The following is a 27,379-nucleotide window of genomic DNA, read 5'->3' on the forward strand; positions in this document are numbered from 1 at the left end:
TGACATTAGAATGGTAAAATTACCTTTCAAGCTGGCCTTAAAAAAATACTCATAGAAAATATAGACCTAGATAGAAAAATAAGGTTTTTGCAAGCACACACAGATGGATGCGTGCTGGTATGAGGCAACATACATTTGGATCTCGGCTAATAAATACTTTGAGATTTTTCTTTCATTGATGAATCGGTAAAAGAAACCAGACCCCTCTTTGTGCTGACATTTTATTCATCGGAAGTGGCCTGTGAGTAAAAGGCTTAGAATTCTCCTAAATGCCAGTGGCTCAGTTGCAGGCTGATGTCAGCTGTTAGACACTTAGCCAGCACTAGGATTTCACACCATAGCGCCAAATTTACAGACACAGAATACTTTGCTGAGACTGCTGATTTTGCCCCGAAGGCCTGTCCTATACTACATTAACGTGGCTGGATGGTTCTACATCCTGAAGAGGGCACTGCTTCAGCGTATTTTTTTAATAACCACACAGAAGCCATACAAGATGGAGCTAATGCTCCTGTATACTATTATGTATCTCCTAAAACAAGCTGTAGATTTTCAGGAATAAGTCTGAAAGTACATTTGACAGTGTGAAATTATACTGTGTAACGAGGAGCCTTTTGATTAACACACACCAAAGAATGACAACTTATTGCAGTGAAGGAGTTAAAATGTCTTCAATTTTAATTTAATAGACTCCTAACATGACATTTGTCAATAAACCAGCTGAATGCTGACTGACATATGGGACAGGTGACACAAAAGGCATGCTCACTGCTCCTCCATGTGCACCACTGCCCATGCTTGCATAGAATTGCTGCCGTCATGGTACCAAGACCCCTCAGTGGGAATAATCTGACAGACAAGCTACTCAGGCTTTCTCTTAAAAAAAAAAAAACAAACCTGTGCTGTGCCAGAGCACCAGGAAGGATTGCAGTCCTTCTTGCGTTATCCTGCAGAGTCCTGTGGCTGCTCAGATTTCCCTGGCTGAAGACTTCTCTGGAAAACCTTTCCAGATGCCTGGGCAGTGTTCTGCTGAGTAAGGTGTCTGTGCTCCATCTCTCAAATCCTGCAGATGGTGCTATCTCTACAGGATGGTACTTTCTGAACATACAGCAAAAATGGGTGGCTAAAAGGTATTACTTGTGCGGGTGTTGCAGTTCTCTGTCACAGGAAGGTCTTTGTTAGATAAGATTATTATTATTTTTTCAGAACTCCATAAAGATGGAAAGCTTTTAGTCTCAAAAAACCTACAAGAAAAAATAATTGATTTGAAATGTTGCCTTTCTGCCTCCAGTGAAAAGCCTCTCCATTATACCTATAGCTTTAGGGATCATTTTGACATAGCATTCAAGCAGTATCCCCAAAGTGATCCTTATGAGGGTTGTCTGCTAAATTTCTCTGTTGCAGAGGAGACATGAAACTCATACCTTGGCTATTTGCAGGTATGACAAACCCTGTGGGATGTTTTGTGATAGGGAATCCCTTTCCATGCAAGTCAATCAGAATTTGCCAGGTCAAATTCCTCCCCCATTTCCAATGGGAATGAACTCTTCACTTCCTGTACCAAACTGCAGAGTATATCTGCACTTTGTCCTCTGTGCCAATGCATCTGTTGTAATCTTTTGTTGGTATGGCCAGTTGCAATCTGCCTTTTCAGTTACTGTTTTTCTGCTGTTCTTTTGTTACCCACTGTAGCTACTACTTGTATTTTAATGTAGTTGGCTGTATTTTAATGCACTTGACCTATCTGATGAGAGGTGTTGGGCAGCCTCACTACAAAGGAAAGAAGCTTACTTTATGCTTTGGTGTCCAGGTCACAAAACCCTCATAAGGTACAACCATTTTTGTTCCACTTCCTTACATTTCATGAGAACCTGAACTCAAACTTCTCCCAGGGAAGCCAATGTTGCAGAAGTACAGAACCACCAAGAGTTTACGAGGACTAGAGATATTTGTAGTGCACTAAGCTACACTTCTTACACTTCCAAAATATCTTCTCTCTGTTAAGGACTAAACTTTCCCACGTGTCACATTTACCCTGGATGTCATTGCATGCACAGGGCAATGACGCAGATCAGCAGTCTCTGCCGATGCGGGATTTTTTTAGTGGAGGAGTGGAGTTACCTGAGTCTGCTGCCTCTGGCTGGGTAAGATGGGAGAGGCTGCTGGAGTTCACTTTCATGCTACATGGACAAACGAAGAGGCTCCCTGGCTACTCTCAAGGTTTTTCTTGAAAGACAGAGTGGTGGATAACCCCTTATCACCCCAATGGGACTGGTTATCGTCTTGTGTACTCTCAGTCAAAAGCCTCTAATAAGCCACAGGCACTAGATTCTAATTAGATACCTGCACAAACCTGTTGTCTGCTTAGGTGTACGTAAGCTTTAGTGGCTGAAGAAGCTTCCCTTCAGGGTCTGGATGTTTCCTGTCTTAGTGGGAAAAGGTGTTGTGCTTTACAGTGAAATAACGCGTTGTCCAGACTTATGCCAGATACGAGAAGACTCTCTTGGCAGGTTTGGGCCACGCCCAAGAGCTATTACCTTTCTTCCCCTGAGAATTAATGAACCCTGACAATTATTTGTGTGTGTGTAGGGTAGAGATCTGAACTAGAGTTGATCAAAGATGGAGAGCACGAGGGGCCTTCAAAGCTAGCCTTTCTGCACAGGTAGCCCCATGATGTATTGCTACATGAAACCTAAGTTTTCACCTGACCAGCAAGGTGGTGATGTCTCTGCCCATTTATCAGCTGAACAGTTAGTTAAAAGAAATTGTCAAGCTTATTGAAGTGCCTTCCCTCTCCTGTCCTTTTCATCTTTAGACGCCTTTGTGAATGCTTTTGTCTATTGTGGAATTAGTAATTAAGTGCTTTTCTTACTCTTACTGTAACATGGCTTCAGGTAAAGGTGACACTGGAGTAACTGCCTGATATCACAGTTGTCAGTCCAGACAGATTCAGCATTCTTAAAGTGGTTATTGAGAAACTCTCACGAGCATCCACTTTGCACTACAGGTACTGAGTAGCAGGCTGTGCTGGAGTCCAGTTGGATGGGGCGATGCCCTTAGATGCCCAGCCATGCCCAGCAGAGCCACCTGGCAGACAGCAGAATTGGGGAGCACGTATGAGCTGCAGGAGCCTCCAGAGAGAATGTGACAGTCCTGGTGAGTAACACACAGATAATGGCTTGTGGTTTCAGGAGCACTGGCAGTATTTCAGCGCTGTGCTGCAGGGTTCACCTTCACAAGTAGTGTTGGGTAGAAAGGTGGTGATTGGTGTATAATACAAAATAACCCCCCCCCCCAAAAAAAAAACACCTTTTCAGTCTTAAAGTATGCTCTAGCAATGAAAGGATGGTGTCATCTGACCTACTTGTGTGGAGAGGTTTGTGTTCTGGGTACACTTACCTAGCAGGAAGCTTGGAGGAATTCCAGTGAAATGGGAATGTTGTGCAACATGCGTGGCTCTAGTTCCCCGGTGGTTCGAAGATCCTTGTTTAAGCCATCGGTCTGGAGCAATTCCAGGCAACTTGATTTAAAGTAAACATCCTGGATGTAGTGTGTCAGATACTAGCACAATATTGTTTTAGTCTTTCTCATTTCTCCTGTGGGAATAATCATTTCATGAAGAAGGAAAGTGATCTAATGAGAGAATTAACTCAAGAGCATGAACATTGAATTAATCACAGCTGTCTGAGAGGGGAACCAAGGCAAACTCCACAGAGAGCTCGCTGCATTTCTAAGGAAGGAGGCCAAAAGAATACTAAGACTCGGAGAGCAGTTGGTGATCAAAACAGAGGCCATAGAGATATGTTTTTAGTAGCTAAAGGGAAGCAAAACTGTGCAGCAGGGAGAGTTTCCTTCTCTCATTTCTCTGAGATGTTAAATCTTAGTAGGAAGGGATCTCTGCAACCTTTTCTTGGAGGTGTTGGAAGGTGCTTGATGTTGGGGTCTGATCCTCACTGTGTCCTTACACTTACCTGAAGTAGATGATTGATTTCATAGCTTGGCTTTTTTTTTCACTGTCTATCTAGAGTTGTCCTGCAGCTTCACACTGACCTGCTCACTAAGGTGACTTTATTGAAGGTGCAAGTCTTTTTTTATCAAAAGGAAAAATGAGTTGTGCTAGAGGATTGTCAGTCTTCAGGAACACGGGACTTTTAGTCTTGCCATTAGTAAGGTTTGGCCATGTTTCAAATTGTAATCCAAATCCTAATGCTTTTTGGACTCTTCTTGTCTAAATCACCGTGTTCCCTAGGATAATAAAGTAAAGCAAACACACAACAGACCTCTGAGCTGTCCAGAGCATGTGACAAATTTTAAATAGAATCCCAGTTATGCAAAACTTTTGAACAGAAAATAAAGGGAGGAAAATAACCATAAAATGTGCACAAAGTCCGCTAGTTTTATTCCCTTTATTTTATATAGTCATTCTCCTAGGAAGTATTGCACTTGTATTGACAGAGCTTGTGAGCTGATTTCATTGAGAAGATGGATAGAGTTAAACTCTGCAAGATACCCATCACGTTCCACGGCCTGCGCATGTAGTGGGGTCATTCCAGAAGCAGTGCCTCCGTGGAACGTGAGATATGTCACGAACTCTGTAACTGTTAGTAGGATGGCTGCAGGTCCTGAATTTGCTTGCTCTGTGAGTCAGGACATCCAGGACTCTGCGTATACTGAAGCCTTAAAAGATAAAAACTTCCACAGTGTAACATTTCAACTGTAAATGGCAAAGGTGGCTAATACTCATCCCAGTTCCTTGGCCGTTCTGCTGTTCCCTTGCCATTTATTTCCCTGATTATATTTTTCCTTGATTTGCCTTTTTCAGTGCAAACATTCTTCATTTTCCTTTACAGAATTTCACCCTGGGGGGCTTGGACTAGTTCTCTGGTCATTTTTACTCTAATCTTGTCCTGAAAAGTGCTTGCAAAATATCTGCTTCATTGTCCACATGAACAAAAGCATTGACTAGAATCAGAACAGAGCCTTTGGAATTCCTAGCAAAAGAATGTAATGACAACATGCTCACAGTAATATTCTAATATATTTGTAGCCAGTTGTGTGCCTCTGTTATGCTGATTTTGTTTGCACTTTGGTTTTCTCTGTTTCCTTATCAGGATGTCACATCGAATGTTATAAAAATGCTATCAAAACATTTAAAAGGCTATATCCCATCTACACCTTTCTTTTATTTTTTATCAGGCTGTTGTATCTCAGTAAAGGAAATTAGCCTGTTTTGACATTATTTGTCTGAAATAAACTCACAATGATAATTTTTTATCATTTTGTTATCATTCAAGTTGCACGGAAATACTTTGTTCAATAGTTAGTTGTACTGTGAGTTTTTTTGTGATATTTTATTTCATAAAATATCTCTTATAATTTTTACATAAAAACTTTTGTCTAAGGAATACCTTATAAAGCACAACTTAATTTGCAGGGTGAAATAAGGCTCTGAAACAACTTGTTCGTGCTAGTCCTAGTTCTGCAATACTTGCAGTGATCAGATAAGTTTCTTACTGACTCTCTCTCAGTGACTCAGTTTGCTTCTCACTACTTATCTTCCTCTCAGGTATATTTTGAAGATTAATTAATATTTATAAAATGCTCTTAGTGAAACCTGCACATGAAAAATGCAACAGAAGTTGAAAATGTCATCATTATCGATGCTTATTATTTTTTAAAAGGGAAGCTATATTGCAATCAACATCAATGGAGAATTATGAACTCTAAAATAGACTGGGGACTCTAGAGACAATACAGGAAATTGTGGCTGGCACAACTAAACTGAACATGAAAACAATTGACGAAGAAAGCCTTCCGCTGGCACAAGATGCAGAGGGCAGGTTTTGTTAATAATGCCTAGTACTGAAATAAATGTAGGATTAAGTATTTGCATTGCAGAAGGATGATGAATTTCTTTTCAGTCACTGAGTAGTTAAAGATGAGGTTCATCATCATGAGTAACACTAATAATTTTTAATCAGCAGGCCCAGATAACCTATACTAAAGAGCTCTAATGGATTTGTCCAGAGAGATCTCATCTGTAATAACTCCTGGCATTTCAGTGAAATTTCAGAAGACTCATAGTATTGTGTTAATATTTAAGGAAAGAAAACTAAATAAATGGAGCAAGCAGGGTGACCCAGTTAGCTGTATTATGGTTAACATGACACCAAGCAGCACTGTACAAAAGCTGATGCATGGCCAGGTAGCAGATAAGTCAATAATTGGCGCTAGCTTTTATTGTTATCAACACTGTCATGTTGAAAGTTAATTTATTGATAAAGTTTGTAGGACTTGTTCCAACAGGTTACTGTAGAAACGTATTTCACAACATGTTTCACAAAGCATTTGATCTTCCATTGTGACTTTTTGATAAAGATCTTAGTTGAGCGTAGTGTCATTAAAAACAGAGATGTTTCAGTTGCCTGGGCTAGTGTGGGTACGGAAGGAGGGCATGTGCTTTTCTGCTGTGATGCATAGCAGGCACCAAATAAAGTCAGCATTAGCTGGGGATGTCTGCAGTCATCAGTAGCTTGGATCTTTCTTTTCCCTGGTTAACCTTCACTGCATGCTTTTGTAGTTTGTTTTTTAGTGGTTTGTGTTATTTTTTTCCCTTTATGCTAACCTTTTTGTAAATCTAAAATTACCACTGATAACATTTCTGAGGGACACAGAGATTGTCTAAGAGGTAAGTTACTGAAAGCGCACGGTAGATAGAGCAAATGGTGGCTTAGGAAGGTTGGTCCGTTCACACAAAGGGTTTGTAGTACAGCCTAGTTCAAAGCAATACACCTGAGAGGTAGGATCACTGTTCAGACTTCTGGGATCAGGGAGCTGGAAGAGAATAATGCCAAAAAATCATAATACAGAGACACTGGAGGCATGCAAATAATCAGAACAAGGCTCTTGTAGACATGGGCAGTGCAATTTGGGAAGCGTGTGGAGATGCAGGGATGTGGTCCTCTCTCTGTAGCTCACCCTTGGTGCTGCCATAGAGTATGGTTTTGATGTGTACAATTTAGGGTGTATATTCGTGACTGGAGCAGGTACAGAGAAGAAATGTAAGTATGCTCTGAAGGCAGAGGGAATGTCTTATAATGATCTGTAAACTGAATGGAATGAGCTGTTCAGAATGAAGACTGAGAAGCAATTTGGTCAAGCGTATATGCTGCTGAGTGGGAAAGCAGTGCTGGATATTGAAGAACCCTGTAATACAAAAGGGTTTAGCAAAAAACAGTGGCTGAAAGTTGAAACATGACAAATATTAAATTAGGATAATCTTTAACACTGAGGAAACAAGTTGTCAAGTGCAATCTCTTCATTGTTTGCAGTTTTAAATCAAGACTAAAACTCTTTCTGGAAGATAACTTGTATTTGAACAAAACATATCTGAATCAATCAGAGTGACCAAAGCATAGGGGACAGTTTCTGTGTTAGGGACAACTGGGTAGGTCTTGACTGTTTGGCTTAGAAAAGAGATGGCTAATAAGAAATACGGTCGCCCTGCAAAATCACCGGGGTCACAGAAGAGTTAAATGGCTTGCTCAGGGTACGTCATGAGTCAGTGGGAAAGTTATGAATGGGAGCTAAATGGTCTTGCTCTCTTAGCTGCTGTAGGATCCTGTGCTGTTCAAGAGCATGCATAGCCAGTCTCATGGGTCATCCTGAAACTAAGCATGGAAGAACTTTGTTGAGAGTGGTTTCAAGGGTGACTTAGCTAGCTAGAGCAAAGAGAATAAAGGGGGATGGGAAAAACAGAGCAGAGATGCAGGCAGAGACAATTGTGCTAAATTTAACAGAATATAAAGGAAATCTTTGGCAGTGGTGGTACAGAAGAAGCTGTTGTTATGCTAGTGAAAGGGGATGATTAATTATTGAATTAATTTTGCACAGCAAAACAGAAAGGAAAGTTTCTGCTCTGACTCAGGTGCCTCTACAATCAAGAAGGGCAGGAAAGAACAAGGTGAAAGGGGAAAAAGGGCTGGCAGAGCTTTACAGAAGGCTAAATTCTTGTTCTTACTTTTCAGGCTGTAGAACTAACAAACTGAGTAGGCGTAAAATACAGATGTGACAAAGCATCATTCTAAAAACAATGCAATACTGGTAGGAATTATTCCATTGTTAAATATACCGAGAAGCTGGTTAGAAGTAGAGCGTGACCTCATGGGTCTAGCATTACCATTGCAGTTGTGTGAAACCACTAAAGTAAACAAACAGCCCAGTGAAGAGTGTGATGGATTTTTAACATTTTCCTAGTTCAACAGGGCGTGCCAAGTCATTGTTTCAACTGCGGGCCAGATCCTTAAATGTTGTAAGGTGTCTCACTCCACAGCAAGCACTGAGAGGATGCTGGTTTTCACATGATGATAATCTGACCCCCAGAATTAAATCCTTTCGTGACTGCCCTGGTAATACCCCAGTGAAAGGCTGTACAGAATGGCATGGGCCTTTCTGCTCTCCAGCAGTGTCAGAGGAGGTATGCAAGCATAGTGAAAGCAGGATTTCATTCATCTTTACCTGATAAGTCCTCCTGGGACTGGTGCAGATCTCGGTTTTACTTTGATGGTATCAGTGATGATGGCAAGCAGAAACACTGATGGGAAAAACCTGATCTGGGCCCTCCCCGATGCTTCTGTTTGTCAGAGCTCATTCTGTTTGTAGTTGTTCCATGGGATTAACTGCACTCAAAATTATGGCTCAAATTCATATTTTAGGAGATTTTGGTACTGCTATTGTTTCAGGTAAAGGCCCAGACCAACTGTATACTGGCCATATATGGATCCAGGGATTTACCTAATACATCACAATCCCCCATTATGCAAGTTTTTTTTTTCTTTTTAAATACAAAATAAATACATTTTCAGTTGCCAGTATCCAGGCTTACTGACCTATTTCTGCCTTCAGCACTTCTTCTTTGTCTGAGCAGCATTTGGCACACAGGAATTTGTGACATGAGTGATTGTCCCTACACTAACGAAGGGTTTGGGTTGAAGATTTAGTACATTACTAGCACGGCCTTCCAGAGGTCTCTAGTTTTCACTGTTCCACCTTAAGTCATCAGGAGCTGCCTGTGCTTTCTCATCTTTGAAAATCAACCCGTTGATGTTACCTCCAGGCTTCCAGTTCAAGTCACAAGATTACACCTGCGCTAACTTGCCTGGGAGCTTTGTGATGCAGATGCAAAAAAATCAGAGAAGGATTAATATAACCAACCATTGATTTATTATGTTCTCGGAAGTGAGGGATAAGGCAGGCTGGCATGATGCCCTGAGCCCAGCCTCCACAATGATTTCTCTCCTGCTGACATGCATCCACCAACATTCATCTTGCCTCTTCCCCTTCCTCTCCGTGTATTTTCTCAAACTTCAGGAGTTTCTTTTGGCAGGCATGCTCCTCACTGCTGCTGATACTGGAGCTTTCCTCTGAGCTTTCAGAGAGGAGATACTTGACTGCCATCATGTCCTTCTTGTTCATTTGCAAGCAAAGGCAGGAGGATTCGCTCACCTTGAATGATTCCCCCCACATATTCTGACACATGTCGGTTCCATTTGCATACATCTGTGTGTCAAATAAGAAACGCATCAATTACTTTTACAAATAATTGAGTTAAATCAATTAGTATCAATTTGGTAAACATCAATTTTAAAAAAATGGCACAACATTATAAAAAAGCAGTCTGCAGTCATCCACTGTCATGTTCTGTGCCATACTTCATCACTTTAAAATATTATCCAGTCCCACCACTGGCAAAAGAGATTTGCCTGTTGTGAGAGCGAGTGATTACACGAAGCGCAATGTGATGAACAGCCAGCCCTTTGTTTCCATCGTGGGGCTGCCGGCCCAGCTAGCTTTCTGGGGCTGACAGACTAAAGCTGCGTACAAGAGGCTGTATGACTTGCAGCGTGTCAGGGCACTCTGACATGTCTCAGGCTCTGAGTAGTGTTGAAAGTGCCAGACTGAGTGTTTTGAAAACTGGAATCTCTTTATTTACAGGCTTGAGACAGCCCAGTGGAGTCACAGCTCTGTGGGATCACACTGTGCCTGCTGCAGTGTACATCATGACCAGGCAGAACCTCACAAAGAGAAGGGACATAACTCAGAAACTGCTTGATGAAAAGAAGACATACAACTTTGGGCCCCCAGTCTGCCTCTGAAGTGCTTTATCCAGTGGTGCAAAGGGCTTTCTGGCTCAAGAAATTGCAAACTGCAGCTTCTTGAACACTCTGCAAGTGATTTTCTCCTGTTCTTGATGCTATATCATTTTGTAAGGCCTCTCCGTCACAGAACCCATGCAGCCATACAACAAAGATATTTCTTGTTTGCCAGGCCCCCATTGTGACAACTTTCTGTCCTCCCAGCTTGAGCTTGCCTAAAGAATATTAGCTTAGGAGTTATCATGTCCAGGCGCAGAGCAGGCCCAATACACACTTTATCTTGCCTGCTTTTCTCTCATGTGTTTGTTGTTGAAGTTCAATCTTTTACGTTTCTAAAAGAAGCTTTAGATACTTCCCAAGCAAAGCTAAGAATGAAGTTGGGGATGGAAGGATGTAGATGGCAGGAGTAGAAGCCTTGGGAGTTAAGGAGAGAGACTGTTCATGACTGAAGCAGGGGACCAGGCAGCAGGACTGTCACTGATTCACTTTGTCACCTTGACTGTGTCACCAGGATCTCTCCCAGGAAGACATGTTTCATCTGTGATAGCACAAGCAGTCCTTGCACATGACACTGGTTCAGTATTGTGACAGCATTTCTCTTTGTGCTGTGATTTCTGGATGGTGTGCTGGTTTATCACCAGCAGCAGTGCATACAAAGATCTGACACTGAATCTAGGAGAAGGTGCCCTATCTTTGTCAGGAGACTTCTGCATGGAAGGTGTTCTGTGTGCAAACAGTTGGTGATTACACGGTTAAATCTGTCATCTGGAAGTGGGACTGATCATCTGTAGTCCTGCAGCTTCTGCTCCACAGATTTTCTGCAAGTTCTCCTTACGAGATGTCTCCTCATCTCTCCACATGCAAAACTCTGCTGACTTGGACTGTGCAGGAAGGCAGATGAGATGAAATATAATCACTGCTTTTGATTTAGAAATATATCCTGTGCAAATAATGGAGAATCCATTCCAAAAAGCCACAAAAGCTCTAGTCTGTAATACATCTTTTCAGTTCACTCCAGCCCTGGCAAGGGCTTGCTCTGTGGATGCTACATTTGCTGGAGGAGGACTGTGGAGGTTGGTTAGTGTACTGCCAGCTGGGAGCAATGCAGGGTCAGAAATGGAAAGGTTGCTGCATCTAGTTCTCTTCTCGTGTTCTTAGGGCAGCTGGATCTGAGCTTTTTCTCTCCAGCCATTCCTGTGCTTCTATGCAGCATGAGACATTTTCTTCCAGTTCCTGTCCAGTTTCTGGATTTCTACCTGCTCTCACCTAATCACACTTAAAATATAAATCTGTCATGTGAGTTTCCTTAGGTCCATATGCAAGAGTCATGGCTACATCCTATTCTTATTTCCCACAGGTTCTGTAATGTGTACTCATGCTCTTCTACTTGTTAAATTTAATTTTGGCCTTCCTCCTAACTGTGTAAAGATGAGAGCATAGCCAGAATGTTGCAGCAAACAAACAGTGCTCACAGCCCATTTAACAAACGTGTCCCTAATTTACTGCAAAGGCTTCTGATTCTTCAGCTTCTTGAAGTGTTCTAGTCTGTGCATTAACAGCACTTGGGAAGCACTCCGCCGGGAGAGCAATGATCAAATGTGCTTCACTTTAGCCAGGCTAAAACTGGCTACGATCCATTGTACATTCTTAATATTCATCATTTGTTCCAAATAGTCCTTACAACCACATGCATATGTCATATGTAGGGCTGCTGATTGCTCCTCTGCGTGAACTGAGAGCATCAAAAGAAAGCAAGGGTCTGTCCATTGTGCTCTGACATTGGAGAGCCTTTTGTGCCTTCCAGATAACAGTAACTTTCTTTTCCATGAGTTGGGTGCAAACCCCGTTACTCCAGTGTTTGTATATCATCTCTTTTTCATATGGGAAATGTGTTTTTTTAATTGATCTGAAGCAGCTTCATCTTTATTCTTACTTAGCATGCAAGCCTATGTTTGGTAAAAAACATGGGCAATGTGGGGTGTGGTTCCACTTATTTTAGGAAGAGCTGCATCTGGCTTTAAGTGATAAGACCTCTGCACTGGCTGCATGTTTTTCCCAGCAGATGGTATGTTTTCTTCAAGAAATAAGTACCAGGGAATTTATGGTTGAACCCTTCTGTCTCTGGACTAGGGACAGTTTGAAAAGGGACTGGAGATTATTTATGGAGATTATCATTTTGCTTTCACTTCATCTGAAACTACTGATGATTTAGCGTATCTGGGAAATTAAGCTGTAACTTTCTTCAACCCATTTGTTTTTTGGCCACCTTCCTGAGCCTGCTGATTAGTGTCACTGTTACTTTTTAGTGCCAATTCTACAGGGCAGACACCAATCCTGCACTAACTGGACTGTGACTTCCCACTTATATCAGTTACTGAACTGACTTCTGGAAGCACATGCACTTGAACGGATTTCAAAACAATGAATGTGGGATCTCTGCAAGCCTTATTACCAGTCCCTAAGCACTGCACATAAGTTCTCTTCACTTCTTCAGTTTGGACAGTTTTTATATACTCAGTGAAGTTCAAATGTTAATAATATTCCAAAAATGTAGCAGTTTTGAGCTGTATAATCTTGCCCTGATCCTAAACTTACTTGAGTCACTTGAAAAAAATCCTTCCTGACTCTTGAAAGTCTGTGGATCAGGTTCCAGGCAACTTTGCTCCTATAAGTCTTGCAATTTCTCTTTTTATACATTTTTCTTCATAAAATTATTTATCCTAACTATCAAACATTCTCAGAAAGATGGGATGAGCTCCCAGAAAGCTTTTCAGTGCTGCTTATTAACTTCCAGTGTTAAACAAAACAAACTTAGCTCTGTCTAGCTGTTGACAGACACAGAACACTCATCAGAGATACGACAGGTCTATGGAGAATAAAAGGGAGACAATTAGAAGAATGCAAGGACTTAAGGATTTGGACTATGGAGAAGGACTTGAACTAGAGAAAAGGGCAAGGAAGTCTAAAAAGTAAGAAAGCCTTAAAAATTCCTAGTGACTTGGGAACTTACATCCCAATCAAAAAAGACAGGGGCACGTAAAGCCCTACATCATGTAAGGAATCTTATAAAATGCATCTCGATGTCTTTTTCTATTGTACGACCAAGGTTCATTTATCTTTTATGGTCCAACCCCCACTGTGGTTAACATATCAGTGCTGCTTGAACATTTATTCTTGTATCACAAGTGGTATGTATGGTGATTAACTAAGTGTATGTATATTTAATGAGAGATCTACATAAATATAAATGCTTTAAAATGTATATATTTGAAAAGTCTGATGTAGGTATAGCTTGAAACTTCTGAAGTAAAAATAATTTTCATATTGCATTTTACACCCAAGTATTCAGGAAAAGAACTCAATGTCATTTTTCTTCTGCCCCAATCGACCATATTTTCTTACCTCACTGTATGGGATACATTTATCCTTACAGTGGTTTTCTCCATTTTCATTCCATTCCCAGTCCATCAGCCAGTTATGAACACATGTAGAATCATCTCTGCAGGCTTCAAACCTTCATGGAGATCGGTGTGGAAGACACAGTTATTTTCCTGACTGTTTTTCAGTGGACTATAGAATAGAGATTCAGCTCAAAAAGTCTGGGGGCTATGCTAGCAATATGATATGGTCACAGTGCATCTTAGCAACTGATCTGCAAGAAATGTGCACATTACCTTAGCTTGACATGTACATAAACTCTGAACTGGACAGGAAGACCTAAATCCCAGTGAAAACTAAACACTTCACCCACTGCATTTCATACTCACAGATTTAAGTAAAGGGCTCACATTCTGAGGAGCAACACTATTTTCTGCTTGGGTAAGTTTGGTGATGTTACCAAGTGAGAAAGTACTGTGTGGGAGGGAGTTTCATGAATGCTCATTGTCATTATCGTGGCACAGTGCAGGTACCCTAAGAGTGAACTGTCACCTGAGAGGGAAGTAGGGAAAGTTCATATTTATGAATTGATATTGGAAAGGATGAATGATAATTCCTGGGCATCAGATTACTATGAGGATTGCTCATTGACAGAGGGAAAAACTGGAAACAACAAAATCTTATAAGCTAAGAACACTTTCAAAGAAGTTAAACTTGATGTGCAGGAGGAAAAATAAGAGACTTGTAAGGTATAAGGTCTAAAATTTTAAATTTTAAGTGATTTTTAAGTCGTAAGCATTAATATAAAGAAAAGCCTGTAAGTGGCCTGGAACCAGTAACGTATGCATCTGGCTGGTCTATGTGATGAGAGTCCTCATGATTTACCATTATCCTACAACATTTCCTTCCTTCCTTCCACTTCTTTTATGTTCTACTTTTTGGCTCTTACCTTTCCTAAGGATCACTTCCTGCAGATCAGTTAACATCTACTTAAATTTAGTCTCAATGACTTCAGGCAGACTATTCACACCAGTAATTGGGAGTGCCAAAACCAATGAGGCACGTCTTTCAAAAAATAAGAGTTGCTCAACATAACATTTATAACAAATGTTTTTGGACATATTTTCCATTTGTCTTTTTTAATCTTCAGGGTCATGTTTCCAAAACTACTTTGATATCACAAGGACAGCAGACTTATATTTTACAGTGACATACGAGGTTGTCACACAGTCACAGAATTGCAGGAACTAGACGTTGCAGCACATTTACAGTTGCAGAAAGGTGACGATGTGTACATCTGCAGAACCTTCACTGCATAGTGCCTGGAAAATTAGGTCACAGCCAGCACCAGGACTTCAGGTGTTGCTCAAGTACAAGTACTAATTACAAGAGTGTAGACCGGTGCAGGCACATTTGAACTTAACTGTTAGTGCTTTTATTGCAGTGGTGGCTGAAGTGACTTTAAGCATATTTGCAGTGCATACAGAAACCATATATTAGGATTAAAATATTCCTGCTTCTCGTTTTCACATTGAAGTCTCTGGGGCAGGAGACTCGAACGCTCAGATGTGTTTATCCATGAATCTGCTGCCAGATCTAGGAGCTCTGCTGGAAATACAGGCTGCAATTTGTTAAATTAATATAATACGATACCACTAGGCAGATCCTACCAGGTTGTGCCATGACTGGATGAGCAATTAGGGACTGTTAGAATTTTTGGCTTGTTGCTAGCTGATGTGGGTAGCCTGACTGAGGAAGACAGAGGGAGGCAACTCCCCAGTGCCAGCTGTTTCTCTAGTGCTGGTCACTTCACCTGCTTGAATGCACGCCACAGTTCTGAGCAGCAATGCAAACTTTTTGTTAATCACCATCTATGGACCCTCCACATATCAGCATCAGCTTCAACAATTAGCCCTCGATTCTCCAAGCCATGTAGGCATGTCCTTCACTTTAATCATGCACTTAAATCCATTGCTTTTCGTCAAAGTAGATCAATATCTACTACAAGCTGCCTAATATTAACACTTCCACTAAAAGCAGTTGTGCCCTTCCCATGGGCTTCCTGTTACTTATTTATTTATTTACTTTTTTTGTTTTCTTCCTTTATTTAGCTAAGTATTTTTCAGCCCTGTGGGTTCCCTGACTAGGAACGTTTCATGGCCTCTCAAAAGTGCTCCTGGCACATGGATGGGGATAGGGTATGGGAAAAGAATGAGCAGCCCTTGGGGTTTAGGGGAGGGCAGAACTGTTTTTTTTTTTCTTTCTTTTTTTTCTTCTTTCTAATTAGTGTCACATTCAGTTGTACTTTTCAAATTTAGGAGTATGTATTTCAGAGTTTTACTGAACTGGGGTATTCATATTATACCTCTGTCTTCCTTGGGAATCTGAATAAAACATGATTATTAAAGAATTTTTATTCACTGTTACCTACAGAATTGTCAGATGAGATGTTTCCTAATTATGATTATTGCCTGACTCTGCAGTTTGTTATATAAGTAGGTAGCAAGGGATAATTCTATTTTCATTGGTTTTTCTTTCCCTATGGAAGTAATTAGGAAGCTAAGTTTATGAAAAATCATGACTTCTGAAAAGTCTGATTACTGCTGTCCAGAAATCCATGAGTGGTTTCTTCAAACATTAATTACAACCCGTGAGAAACATGGACATAAATACTTAAAAGATCCTCTCCAAACATACCAGCACCCTATGCACAGTGGATAGGATATTTTTATATTAAAGCTGTTTTTTTTTTTTTTTTTTTTCTTTATAATCAGCTGTTTCTCTGTTAAATGGCACAGGGCCATTTCACAGGTGGGTCAGAAAATGGCTTGTACCTCAGGCTCTTTTAAAAGCAATAGTTTTAGGACTAGAGGGAGCAAGGAATTCTAAGACAATAGGAAGAAAAAGAAGGCCTCAAGCCAGTCAGATGAATTTCTTTTAAATGAAGTCACTGCTCATTCAGAGTCCTCTGCACATTTCTGGCCACAAAGACATACAGTATGCAGCAGGCACACTCGCGGCATGTAGAGAAAGTAGGTCACATCCCTAACAGTGCTACGGCATGCTAAAGGGACTCCAATGAATAGAACATGAAAAAAAATGGTACTTTAAATCACCAGAAAGGGTAGGAATTCTGTCCAAGCTCCTCTCTAGCCTCAGGCCTTAAGCAGGGTGAGGGAGTAGGTTTGACATTGGCATTAGGCAGGCGTAGCGCATTACAGCATGCGCAGTAATGGGTCATCTTTACATTTTTGATTCAGGCCAGGCGCCTGTGACGCCAGCAAGGGCAATAGATCATTGTTCAGTATTTGCTTTGAGCAGAGCCTATTCTCTACCAGGAGGCTCTCTATTCTGGCAAATTAACTGCTTTTCCCTGTGCAGCAGCTCCCAATCACATACACACATACTTTTCAACAATGAGAGTTAAAAATGCTGTTTACCTGGATGTTCTGGTAATATCCAGGGGACACTGAGGATTTTATGACGTAATACTCACCCACCATATACACTTTGGGTATAGATCTCATTTATACTAAGGCTGGCTTAAACCAGTTCATTGTGAAAAGGATTTTGAATGGATGCGAACTAAACTTACAGGGTCTATTTTCTTTCATCATCATATTTTCACTGAATGTAACAATTTGATGATTTTGTGTGTTACTGATGTGGATTCTACTTATATTATCTTAGGATACATCTGGTTTAGATTCTGGTGTTCTATCACTTCACCTGTTAGGTGTGCTTTAAAGCCCACTGGCACCTCTGATGCTTTGATATCCAAATGCATTCACGTTTCAGTGATATTTAGTTCTGAGGTTTGAGATTCTGAGCACTGAGGCAAATTCAGGGTGTCAGTCTTTTATCTTCAAGGAGGTCAATAATCCGGATTTAGTTCAGAAGGTTACCAGAAATGTAGGCAGGAAGACTGCACATGACGCATCTGTTACTGAGGCACATGGAATTTCCTAACAGAAATGAAATTCATCACTAGAGGAAACTCTAGGGAAGCTGAGAAATAGACCAGACATTCTCACTATCTTCCATTACAACTACAAGCCATGCTTCTTGTTTCCTTCCTTGGCAAAAGGCGATGTAGACATATTTAAAGACAAATTGTACCAAAATACTGCGTTGCATGCATGACTTTCCCCTTGGAGAGGAGATGAAAGTGAAAATGGATCCATGCATCAATAATATTGAAGTTGCATAAGCTTTACTACAGAGCTGCACGAAAGAGAACGTGGCTGTATATTACCATGTGTTCTGTTATGTTCTGTGCTTCCAAGAAGAAGTCTTTGGTAACATTTTTAAAGTATGAAAACAGTTTTCCATGATTTTCAGGGCATCCTAAAGGATTCAGACATTCACAGTTCACTACCTTCAAGGGACACTAGCAGTTATAAGCCTATAGTGCGATCACAGCCTGTGCTGCTCGTGCCATGCTTCACACCGATTTAACCACACAGACAAGTTACTGTAGTTACTAGGCACAACACGAATATGATGTTGGGACTTGAATGAGGCACAATGACATTATTTATGATGGAACATCTCAGGGAGGGAGGGAGAGATACATGCTGGATATGGGCCACTGAAAAAATCTCAGTACTCCACCTGGATATGATGCTCCTGCTCCAAGACTAAGGACAGATGGGGGTGCTGCATTGTCCCAGTACATGTCTTGCACTCAAAAAGTAATATGATTCCCTCATGCTGTATTTTGGGAAACAAAATTAAATGCTATTACGCTTGCTCATTACTGTTATTATTATTAGCATCATTTGTCTGCAAGTTCCTCCGATATTCAAGCTTTTAGAAGTGGCTTTGGAGACAGGGATGATGGAAGGAAAGAGAAAAGGCTAAATATAATTAAATTATATTTTAAAAATTAAAATATACATGAACTGGCTGCTTTCGTGATTTTGCAGTGCATTTTTATACACAAAAAGAAACGTGCCATTTCATGGTCGAGTATTTAGACTTGAAATGCTAACTGAATAAATGCTAACTCACAGACATGGGTATTTCAAAGGGTGGATGGGCCCTTACTGCTCTTAGTGCCTGTGCACGTGGGGAATGCTCTCTCATGTCATGCATTTCTGATGCCACTGCATCACTCTTCCTCACGGAGAGCAGGGCAGTGCTGTCTGAGTCACTAAGCTGTGACAAAAAATGACTCCATCCTGCATTCAGCCTGTGACGTTATTGCTTTGGAGGCAGTAGCTTAACAGAGGAAAAGGTAGAGATGGCAAACAAGAAACAAACAGGAAAAACAAGTGAAAAGCCAGAAAGGTGTTGCAGCACTATAAAATGTTATTGCTGCTTGCTCAGGAAGTCTGTGCTTCATGCACCTGTGCTTTCTGACACCTGAGTAACACAGGCATATTAAAACTAAATAAAGATACTTCGATAACAAGGTGAACCTACCAGTCATCACAGAAGCTTTTACACAGTGGAACAGCCTGGATAGCAGCAGTGTAGCTGGGATGGATCCAGCGAGCAGCATGTGGAGAACACCGGTAAAAGCACTCGATTTTCTTTGTGAAATCTTCACAGCTGTGGTGGGTGAGAAAAGCCACAAATAAACACATTTCTCAGCATCAGGGCTATAACTTCAATTTTCTAGACCTGCTTTGATGTGGATACAATACTACAGATTAGGAGAAAAACACAGAAAAGCATCGTTTTGTCGTGTCTGTAGCTAGGTTCCAAACTCATTCTTTTGGCATTGTGTACAGACTCTGACCGTGCAATTACCGTAGCCAACTAAAGGCTGCACAAATGTTTCCATGCATATTTCAGCCCTATTTGTGTAAGCTTTCCATAAACTTTCGAGGCCTTGAGTTTTCCTGGCATGGATGATTCAAGGCAATAATAAAATATTTTAAAACTATAGTATAATATATTTTTTTCTGTCGTAGTCTAATGGTTTCACTAATCTTTAGATTTTCCCACAGCCAGCTGAAGTTACTTAAAAACACAGCTCTTCTGGGAGTGGCAGGCAATAGCTGTGACTTTTGCACATCTGTTTTTGCTTAATTGTTTTGTACTTTCATTCTTTCATTTCTGTATCTTGCCATGTTTCACAGCTCTAACATTTAACAGGGTACTAAAAATCTTAATTATGAAGACATTCTTCATGGCTACAAAACCCACAGGACTACAAGAATTTTTATTCTAAATATTCAGAAGTTTTATTTCTGTCCTCTTGTGAATTTTGTTTGGAAGATTTAATCATCTAGTTGATCAGCTTTCCCAAAAAAGAGAGGAACCTGGCCTGTGCTGAGGAGGGTTCACACTTGCTGCTGTGTGCTGGTTGCTTTGTAGTGGTACAGAGGCGCGGCGTGCTTGTTACCTGCTGCGTTTACGACTGCTTTGCATTGCCAGATCTGGTTCTACACTGAAAGCAAACTTTAAAAAACGTAACCTTTTATTGATAAAAAGGCATAAATCCCTCTGCGCAAACAGTGTGTACTTAGGGATTGACAGGCTTTGTGAGAGGAGAAAAAGAAGAGCTCGATGTTGGTCAGATACAGCGGGGAGATGATGGGAAGGGGACTGGGTGGCATTCTCTCTAGGGCAACCTAGGGACAGTCCATCTGCAGGGAGTTAACGTTCGTTGTGTGGCTGCCACAGCACAGCTCTGTTGAACCAGGACATAGACAACATCAAAGCTGACTTACGATTTACTGAGCTGCCCACATCTGTTCCAGTAGCTGTTGTTTACTTTAATTACTGGGGAATGAGCCAATTGCTCTGTGAAGTTTGCATAGCAACAGGAAGCTGTTAGGAATGAAACAAAGATCTTACAGTAAGGATTTTCTTTAACACTATGTTTGGAAGACTAAAAATGTAAGGTGAATCTTTTTGGTCCATAACATGATAAAGTCTCTTGGTACTAACCAGATGCACCCAGGCTCTTACATTTTTGGTTTTGGAAGCAGCAGTGTAAATGAGAAGTGAGAGGGACTGGCATCAACACTGCTTTGTAAAGGGGTGCCCAGGCAGCCCCACGAAGCCTACTAGTATTCTGCCAGATGGTATATGCTGAGGGATACTCGTTTTAAAAGTTACCAAACAGAAAAAAAGAGTTGAAGAAATGTACTAAACATGCTTACCGTACTTTGCTCACTATAGAAGTTTAACTGTTTCCAATTTGTGTGGAAAACTAAAAATTGTAATTTGCTACAGTTAATTAAAGAGTGCTGTTTTTAATTATTTAATAGGGACAGTAGTTAATTCACTAGTACAATCAGGAGGGAAATACATTTAAATTAATATATTTAAATTAATTTATATTCTTTCACTTAATGACAATGGGCCGTCTTTGCTGTAAAGCTTTTCAAGCAGATGGAGATATAAAAAAAGTAAACTGCATCAGTTTTTTTAAAAGATGATAAAGAAAGCCACTGGGAGTTTTGCAGCTGACTTTGTTAAGAACCAGAATCTTATTCTTGACTTGCATGCAGCAAAATGCCATTGAGGGAGGTTTTTCAAATGCAATTTATACTGCATCTTAAATGTCTTTTAAGAAACTACAAGAATGGCCAGAACAATTAGCGTGTATGAAGCTGGACTTCCAGGCTAGCTTCAGCAAAAACATTTCCACTCTTACATTCAGAATACAGCGTGCATTCATGCATATCTGGCTCAGGACTTGGCTTCAGTTTGTGGGTGTCCCCTTCCAGACATCCGTATTTTTGGCAGGTAGATGATGTTATGACAGCGAAGATGGTGACAGCAAACCTCAGCATCATTTTTCAGTTCTTTTCCTGTATGGAGGGAAGTCTTTACTGGTGTCTTTTATTTCTAGGGAAAGTCAAAAGTCTGCTTTAAGAAAAGCCACGTATATAAACAACTAAAATATACTCAGCAGAGATGCACATACAAATATTAGGACACTCATTCTCCCTTTCCTTTGCTCATGTCTAAAAACTTCTACTACATATTTTTGGCATTTGGTGGCCAATGAAAAAAAGCATTAGTTCAGGCTATTAATAAAACTATATTATTATTTTCAGCATTTAAGAAAATGATTTTAAATTTCTTATACTGATGAATTTATCTTCCAAGAGACATTCCAGTGCTTCACTAGATTTGAAGAAAAGATTGATTAGTCCTAAAACTTGCAGAGTTCTGTTGCTCACTGGGACATTACATTTAATACAGCCACAAATGAGCTAACAGTGGACTATGAGATGGTGGCCAGCACCTGAGTTGGATAAACTCCACCTTACCTTCATTGAGGCTATGCTAATTTATTCTTACGAATCTGGTCAATTATTTTCTCTCTACTCTCTGTAGAGTTCAGTCAAAAATGGAAGATAAAAACCATTTTGTCTGTGAGACTAAAATTTCTCTAACAGACTACACATTGAGTTAGTTATACAGATAAATCTAGAACATGCGACATAATTTAATGCATACATAATTCTTTATACAACTTATTAGTTTAACCCTTAATTTTATAGTTACATATTCCTAGTATCTTTTTGGAAGTTTTGCTTGAATAAGAACCACAGCTTCTGTATGTACCTAAACTTTTCAGATGTAAAGAAAACAGCATGATACAGAAGAAGGAAACTGCCTGTACAGTTCCTCAGTAGTTTCTCACCTCTTTTGCTGTCCTTCTGGGTGACACTTCTCCCCGGAACAGAAACAGAGTAAATTGCTTTTCTCATTTTCTGCTTTATATACACACCATCTGGCATCAGTGCTCCAGAATTTGTTTGCCCTGGAGAGTTCCTTGACCCTTTGAAATGCTAACATAGATTTATCTCAAAAGCAGATGGAATGACCAGCACATAATGCCCTTTTATTGCTTGCAAATGTGGACATGATAAACAGAAAAGTACAAACATAGGTTTGCATTAGAAAAACAACGGCTCTCCTGTATACCAAATACAATTATCCCCCGTCTGATTTTGCAATGATTTGTGATTAATTATTAGATTCATTTTACACCAGTTTCATTAGGCTCTTATCACAGATTTCACTGAATTAGAGACATTGCAAAAAACATGTCATATTTCAGCCTGACTGGCTTAATTTTAACTATAGATACAGCAGCTTGCTTTGGGTTACACAGTAATTTTACTGCAGCCCCTGGAAGAGAATCCATATCTCCTGATTCCCAGGTCTTTGCTCTTTGTTCAAAAGATTCTGTTTTTAACCTGCCACTGTTTGCTCCACTTGCTCTACCTGCCTTATGTATAACCTTCCAGGTGGTGTCACAAGCACTGGAAGAAACTGTCGCTTGTCCCATTGACAGTGATTCCTCACTGGATGTCACTGCAAGGTGTGCTTTCTGCAGGGAGGATTCTGCATCTGGACATAAACCATCACAGGAGGTAGACATGGTGATTATGAATAGTTGTACTTTGATGGATCAAATCTCACTGAGTTCTCTAACAAGCAACGCCACTGACTACCCTGCAATTATTTAGGTGCGTAAGGAAAATAGCGTCTCTTGTTTCTGTGTTTAAAACACAACAGTGGTTTGTCAGGTAATACTCTGGGGTCAGTATTTACAAACCTTTTTTGCTTGAAAAAAAGCAAACATTGGCACAGTGGTAGTGTGGTGTGAATCTCATTGAGCAAACTTACTGAGTATGATAATAAACCAATCTCTATTAAACTATAAGCATTGATTCCTATTCTGGCTCTAGCCTTGAAGCAAAAATGCTGCCGGCTTAAAAAAGCTATTTTCAGATCAGTTGAAACTTTTTTTTTTTCCCCTGGAATTAATTAAATTAATTAAGACAAGTTTAAAGAATTAATTCACTTAAGTTTAAAGGGGCATAAAGTAAGTAAAGAAGAAACTGAAGTAAATCTACTACCTTATTACCTATGCCTTCACCTCAAGTGGCTTGACCTTGTGTTGGCTGAAATTAAATGAGCTCCTTGCTGATTTGTAATGTAAAGGACTTGTGCATCCTTCTTGGTACTTTGTTCTGTGTCTTCGTAAAAAAGGAAGACCACTGTGCGATATAAACATTCACTTTAAACACTGGGATGAGTGGATGGGCTCGCCAGCCTGGTAAAAGGCACAGAAATAGTACATATTCTGTGCCTTTCTCCTTGGTTTGCCTGAAATGCATGCACACTTGTAAAGGTGTTAGCATGCCAGAGGTTTCTTGTAATGCCTCTGTTTACAGAATTGACATAGAAATTATATTAAACTATAGGAAACTGGGATCTTTTTCAGGCTTGGAATATGAGCCAAATGGGACCACTTGCTGGGAGATTAGGCAGAGTTTCTAGCAGCAGGAAGGAAAATTGTCATATGTTTGTGATTTCTCAGACTTGGCTTTGGTTAGCAATTCATGTAAGCAGGCTCAGGCTCAGGAGCTTTTAGAGATCTCAACTATACATCTCCATCACCTGAGAAACGAATCTTGATTCTTTTTTCTTAAAGTACTCTCTGGGCAGTTTTGTGTGATGTATTATACCAAGAAATTTGTTAAAGGAAATTTCGTATACCTTCACATACTTGAATGGGTTATTTCTATTACCATTTAATTTTAATGTTAATATTATTGCCCTGTGAACTTCTATTAATCTTTTCAAAGTTTCTATATAGAGTTAAAGCATGTATGATGTTACAGATATCACCACAGACAGTAATCCTGGCATCACTACATTAAATTATTATTACGTTATGAACTGATGATCTGATTTATAATGGCCTGTGACACTAGTAGAAGCATGTATTTATTCCAAAATCACAACACTGCTATGCAAGGGCTCAGGAGCCATCTACCTGAGTAAATTTCTTCTGGCAAGAGTCTCGTGGGCCGTTAGGTTAAAAGAGTATAAGAAATAAAGCAACTCTAGCTAGTTGCTAACTTTCCAGCTTCTGGCTATCAATTTAGTAACTATGTCAACTGACGTCTCCTAACTCAACAGAGCGATTCCTTTTTTATGAGTCAGATCTCTTTAATGACTGAAGTAAGCTTTTACGGTTTTATATTCTTGTTAACTCTGCAAAGTTTATGTGGTTAAGGGGAAAATTGTTTGCACATCTATCCTGTGACAATTGCCAGATCTGTTTCCCTCTTTGGCATCCTGAAAGTGCAACAACACAGTGACTGGAGTGAGATGGAGTTTCAGGAGCATAAATGAGAGTATTTGGCCTGTTACAAATTTATTATAGATGCAGTGGGTATTAATGAAATGAATCTGCTTGTTCCTCATATCTCAGTATGAGCCTGCACACTCAGAAGATGGAAGTGTTTTTCTCATTAACTGCGACAAGAAATGTAATGAGGAACACAGGTTGTTATCTAATTTAATGTCATTCCTGAAGCTCCTTTGCAGAACTGCATTTAAAATTGCAATAAGTGGCATATTACTTGCTGACCAGTTAAGCGTACATTATTGACTTTTATTTTGTTAGACTTCAGAACCGTGAGTTCATATTCACAAGTCTCTGCTGAACGCATCATGTCACAAGTCGAGCTGAATGCCAAAGGAGACACTCCAGATGGACTCAGTCTGGCACTCCTGACTTGAAACAAAAAGCTGAGGTCAAATCTTAACGCTGCTGAATTCAAGGTGCATCTTGTTTCTGTTCACTTCAGTGGGGCCAGTATTTCTCCTTTCATTTTGCCTGTGTAAGAATTATATTATGGTATGAAGTAAGGCTTACTTGCTTTGTTTTATTTTGAGTACACAAATGTTGTTGTGCTAGTTCTCCAAAAGAGCACAGAAATGACAAAAGCACCAGTAATTTTATGTAACCAAGAGAATGAGTCAGTGGGGGAAAAAAAAGGGCAAAAAAAAAGTAGAGATTTTAATGAATAGTAGGCTGAAAAACCAATCACAACCCAAACAACAAAATCGTCTTTACAAAAATGTTACTTTAAGCCCCATGTTAGTTTTTTCAAAATTAAAGGGGACAAAAATCTACTTATTTTACCGTATTGCTGAGCTGAGAGAACCTCTTGAAAGCATAACTGAATGCTCTTCCTTTGCCCTAGTCTTTCATTTGCCTTTCATGTTCTGCTAGTCTGTTACTGTGAGGTTCCTTGAACCACTAGCAATTATTGCTTTTTTTTTTTTTTTTTTTACAAAGAATAGGCTCTGGTTTGGATAGCTACTGACTGACTGTGTGCTGTGATGTGGGCTCTCACAAGTGACAAAGAAAATGTGGGTCCAGCTTGACCTACACTCCAGAATTAACCAATTGCAATCTTGTCCCTGGTTTAGACTGTTACTATTTGATTGAATTGTCTACAATTACTTATGATGTATTTCTTTTCAGAAGAGTATGAATACTATTTTTAAAATTTACACTTAATTATAAGTGTTTGTAATTATGAGTGTAAAGAGGTAATAATAGATGTCCCTGAGTAAAGTTGTGACGTAGTGTTTGGAAATATTTGGTGCCAATACTGGGTGATGGATGGCCACATCCCCACAGCCCCCTTTTGTGCCTTCACCCTGTGCTGCCCCATTCCCTTCACTGTGCTGGCACAACCCAGATAGGGTTGTGCTCCCAAGCAGATGGGGGAACTGATCCAGAAAAAAAATAAAAATCCAGCAATTCCCTGCCTCCAGTGTTTCTAGCCAAATCAATTTCCCAGTCCAGTTTATAGCACAGCTGTAGGAACAGTTGTGTTGCTGTGAGGGAAAGGGCGGTATATCACAATGAGAGAGACAAACGGTGCAGGGTAGGACTGGCAGTACTTTAAGTCAGAACTGCCAGCCTCTGAGCCCCATTGTGTGAGTGTTCTGTTTTTTCTTCATTGGTACATTGAACACCTTGTAATCAAAATTTAGAGCCGACAGGTCTATAAAGAAAACAATGCAAACACAAGGTAACAGCGAGCTCATACTGGTCAGCATATTAAAGGCGATGGCAGGAAACCACCAGATTAATCATTGCTGAGCTTTTCCTGTTAGCATCAGAGCAGGGATGAGTTTTAAGTAGGACGCAGTTGAGGTCATTGTAGTGTCTCTGCTGACTTCTGTGAGGAATGAGTCCCATGCACTTATTAGTTCTAGAAAGCTTTGCTCATTCATTGCCTTGTGGTGAATCTCTGGTTAGAAAATTGACCACAGCACTCCTAGAAAAGGTATTTTTTTCACAGTTCGTTTCTTTACATTGTCACCTCTCTCTCTGCATCTCTCAAATGGCTCCTCTCTCTGTTCTATCAGTCAAAAGCTTCTTTCATTTCCAATCCCTTCGTAGTTTATCTACAACCTTTCTCTCTCTTCTCTTTCAATACAGACAGGTTAAGTCCCTAGAAGTGTTGCAGCGCCAGTTTCCACTGCACACTTGTTGGATTTCAATGGCTTGCTTTCTTGTATGTGTCATCTCATATTTGGGAGGCATTTCCATAAACAGCAGTATCACCTTGTGTCATCCTCCACCAGCCCTCCTTAAAACTCATCTTTGTTTGGGTGCACAAAGAGAAGGTGACAACAGATAGGATCTGACGCTACTCCTGCTGGCCAGCATCTCTCTGTTCCCCATGTGCTTCCTTTTCTGGACCTTCTAGAAATACCCACAAGTATACGTATTTATACACATATGGAATTTGTACCCTGTTAGCCCTAGGGGTAACAGCTCCACTGTGGCAATTGCTGTACGATCAAGTCCAAGCTGACTGCAAAGGCAGCGTATTCGCTGGACTCTATCTGTCTCCTTAAAGCTATGATGTGTTTGCTGAGTTTTTGTTGCTAAGAAGTGCTGTTAATTTAGCTACTGCACTGAGCTCTCCCGAAACCTCACGGGTTTTGTGTATTTGCATCTTCTACCTCCTTATCAGATGTAAATATGATATCTAGAACAAGGTTACAGCAGTGCAAAGCTGTCACTATGACATATTGCATCACTGTAA

General features: G+C 40.2%; 1 protein-coding gene and 1 long non-coding RNA gene across 4 annotated transcripts; one reads left to right on the top strand and one right to left on the bottom strand.

Annotated features, from left to right (window-relative positions):
- The first annotated feature begins 18 nt into the window (after window positions 1-18).
- On the top strand, window positions 19-27,297 carry LOC136791352 (uncharacterized). The gene is made up of 3 exons (XR_010833152.1): window positions 19-3,156; window positions 22,757-22,882; window positions 24,931-27,297. It is a non-coding gene; the product is annotated as an uncharacterized lncRNA (long non-coding RNA).
- LOC106033105 (riboflavin-binding protein) lies at window positions 8,353-22,540 on the bottom strand. Of its 3 annotated transcripts, none has more exons than XM_013176441.3 (6): window positions 22,147-22,540; window positions 21,148-21,304; window positions 20,216-20,315; window positions 18,960-19,088; window positions 13,557-13,668; window positions 8,353-9,558 (listed from the first exon to the last, which is right to left on the bottom strand). In XM_013176441.3, exons 2-6 carry the CDS (start codon window positions 21,287-21,289, stop codon window positions 9,322-9,324), a joined length of 720 nt encoding a protein of 239 aa, XP_013031895.3. In that variant the 5' UTR covers window positions 21,290-21,304; window positions 22,147-22,540; the 3' UTR covers window positions 8,353-9,321. The 3 variants fall into 3 exon arrangements, with proteins under 3 accessions (XP_013031895.3, XP_066857499.1, XP_013031896.3); XM_067001398.1 differs by having other exon boundaries at window positions 8,354-9,558; window positions 21,148-21,359; window positions 22,147-22,511; XM_013176442.3 differs by having other exon boundaries at window positions 8,354-9,558; window positions 21,148-21,341; window positions 22,147-22,510.
- Window positions 27,298-27,379: the final 82 nt, after the last annotated feature.

The sequence above is a fragment of the Anser cygnoides genome, chromosome 8 (assembly GCF_040182565.1).
Source record: "Anser cygnoides isolate HZ-2024a breed goose chromosome 8, Taihu_goose_T2T_genome, whole genome shotgun sequence".
Classification (NCBI taxonomy): Eukaryota; Metazoa; Chordata; class Aves; order Anseriformes; family Anatidae; genus Anser; species Anser cygnoides.

Excerpts from the sequence above, each read along its gene's own strand:
- LOC106033105 (XM_013176441.3), bottom strand. The coding sequence starts at position 21,289 with ATGATGCTGAGGTTTGCTGTCACCATCTTCGCTGTCATAACATCATCT. Across the intron at positions 20,316-21,147 it reads ATGCACGCTGTATTCTGAAT|CTTCCTGTTGCTATGCAAAC; the intron begins GTAAGAGTGGAA and ends CATTCCTAACAG. Across the intron at positions 13,669-18,959 it reads AAAAGCTTCTGTGATGACTG|GTTTGAAGCCTGCAGAGATG; the intron begins GTAGGTTCACCT and ends ATCTCCATGAAG.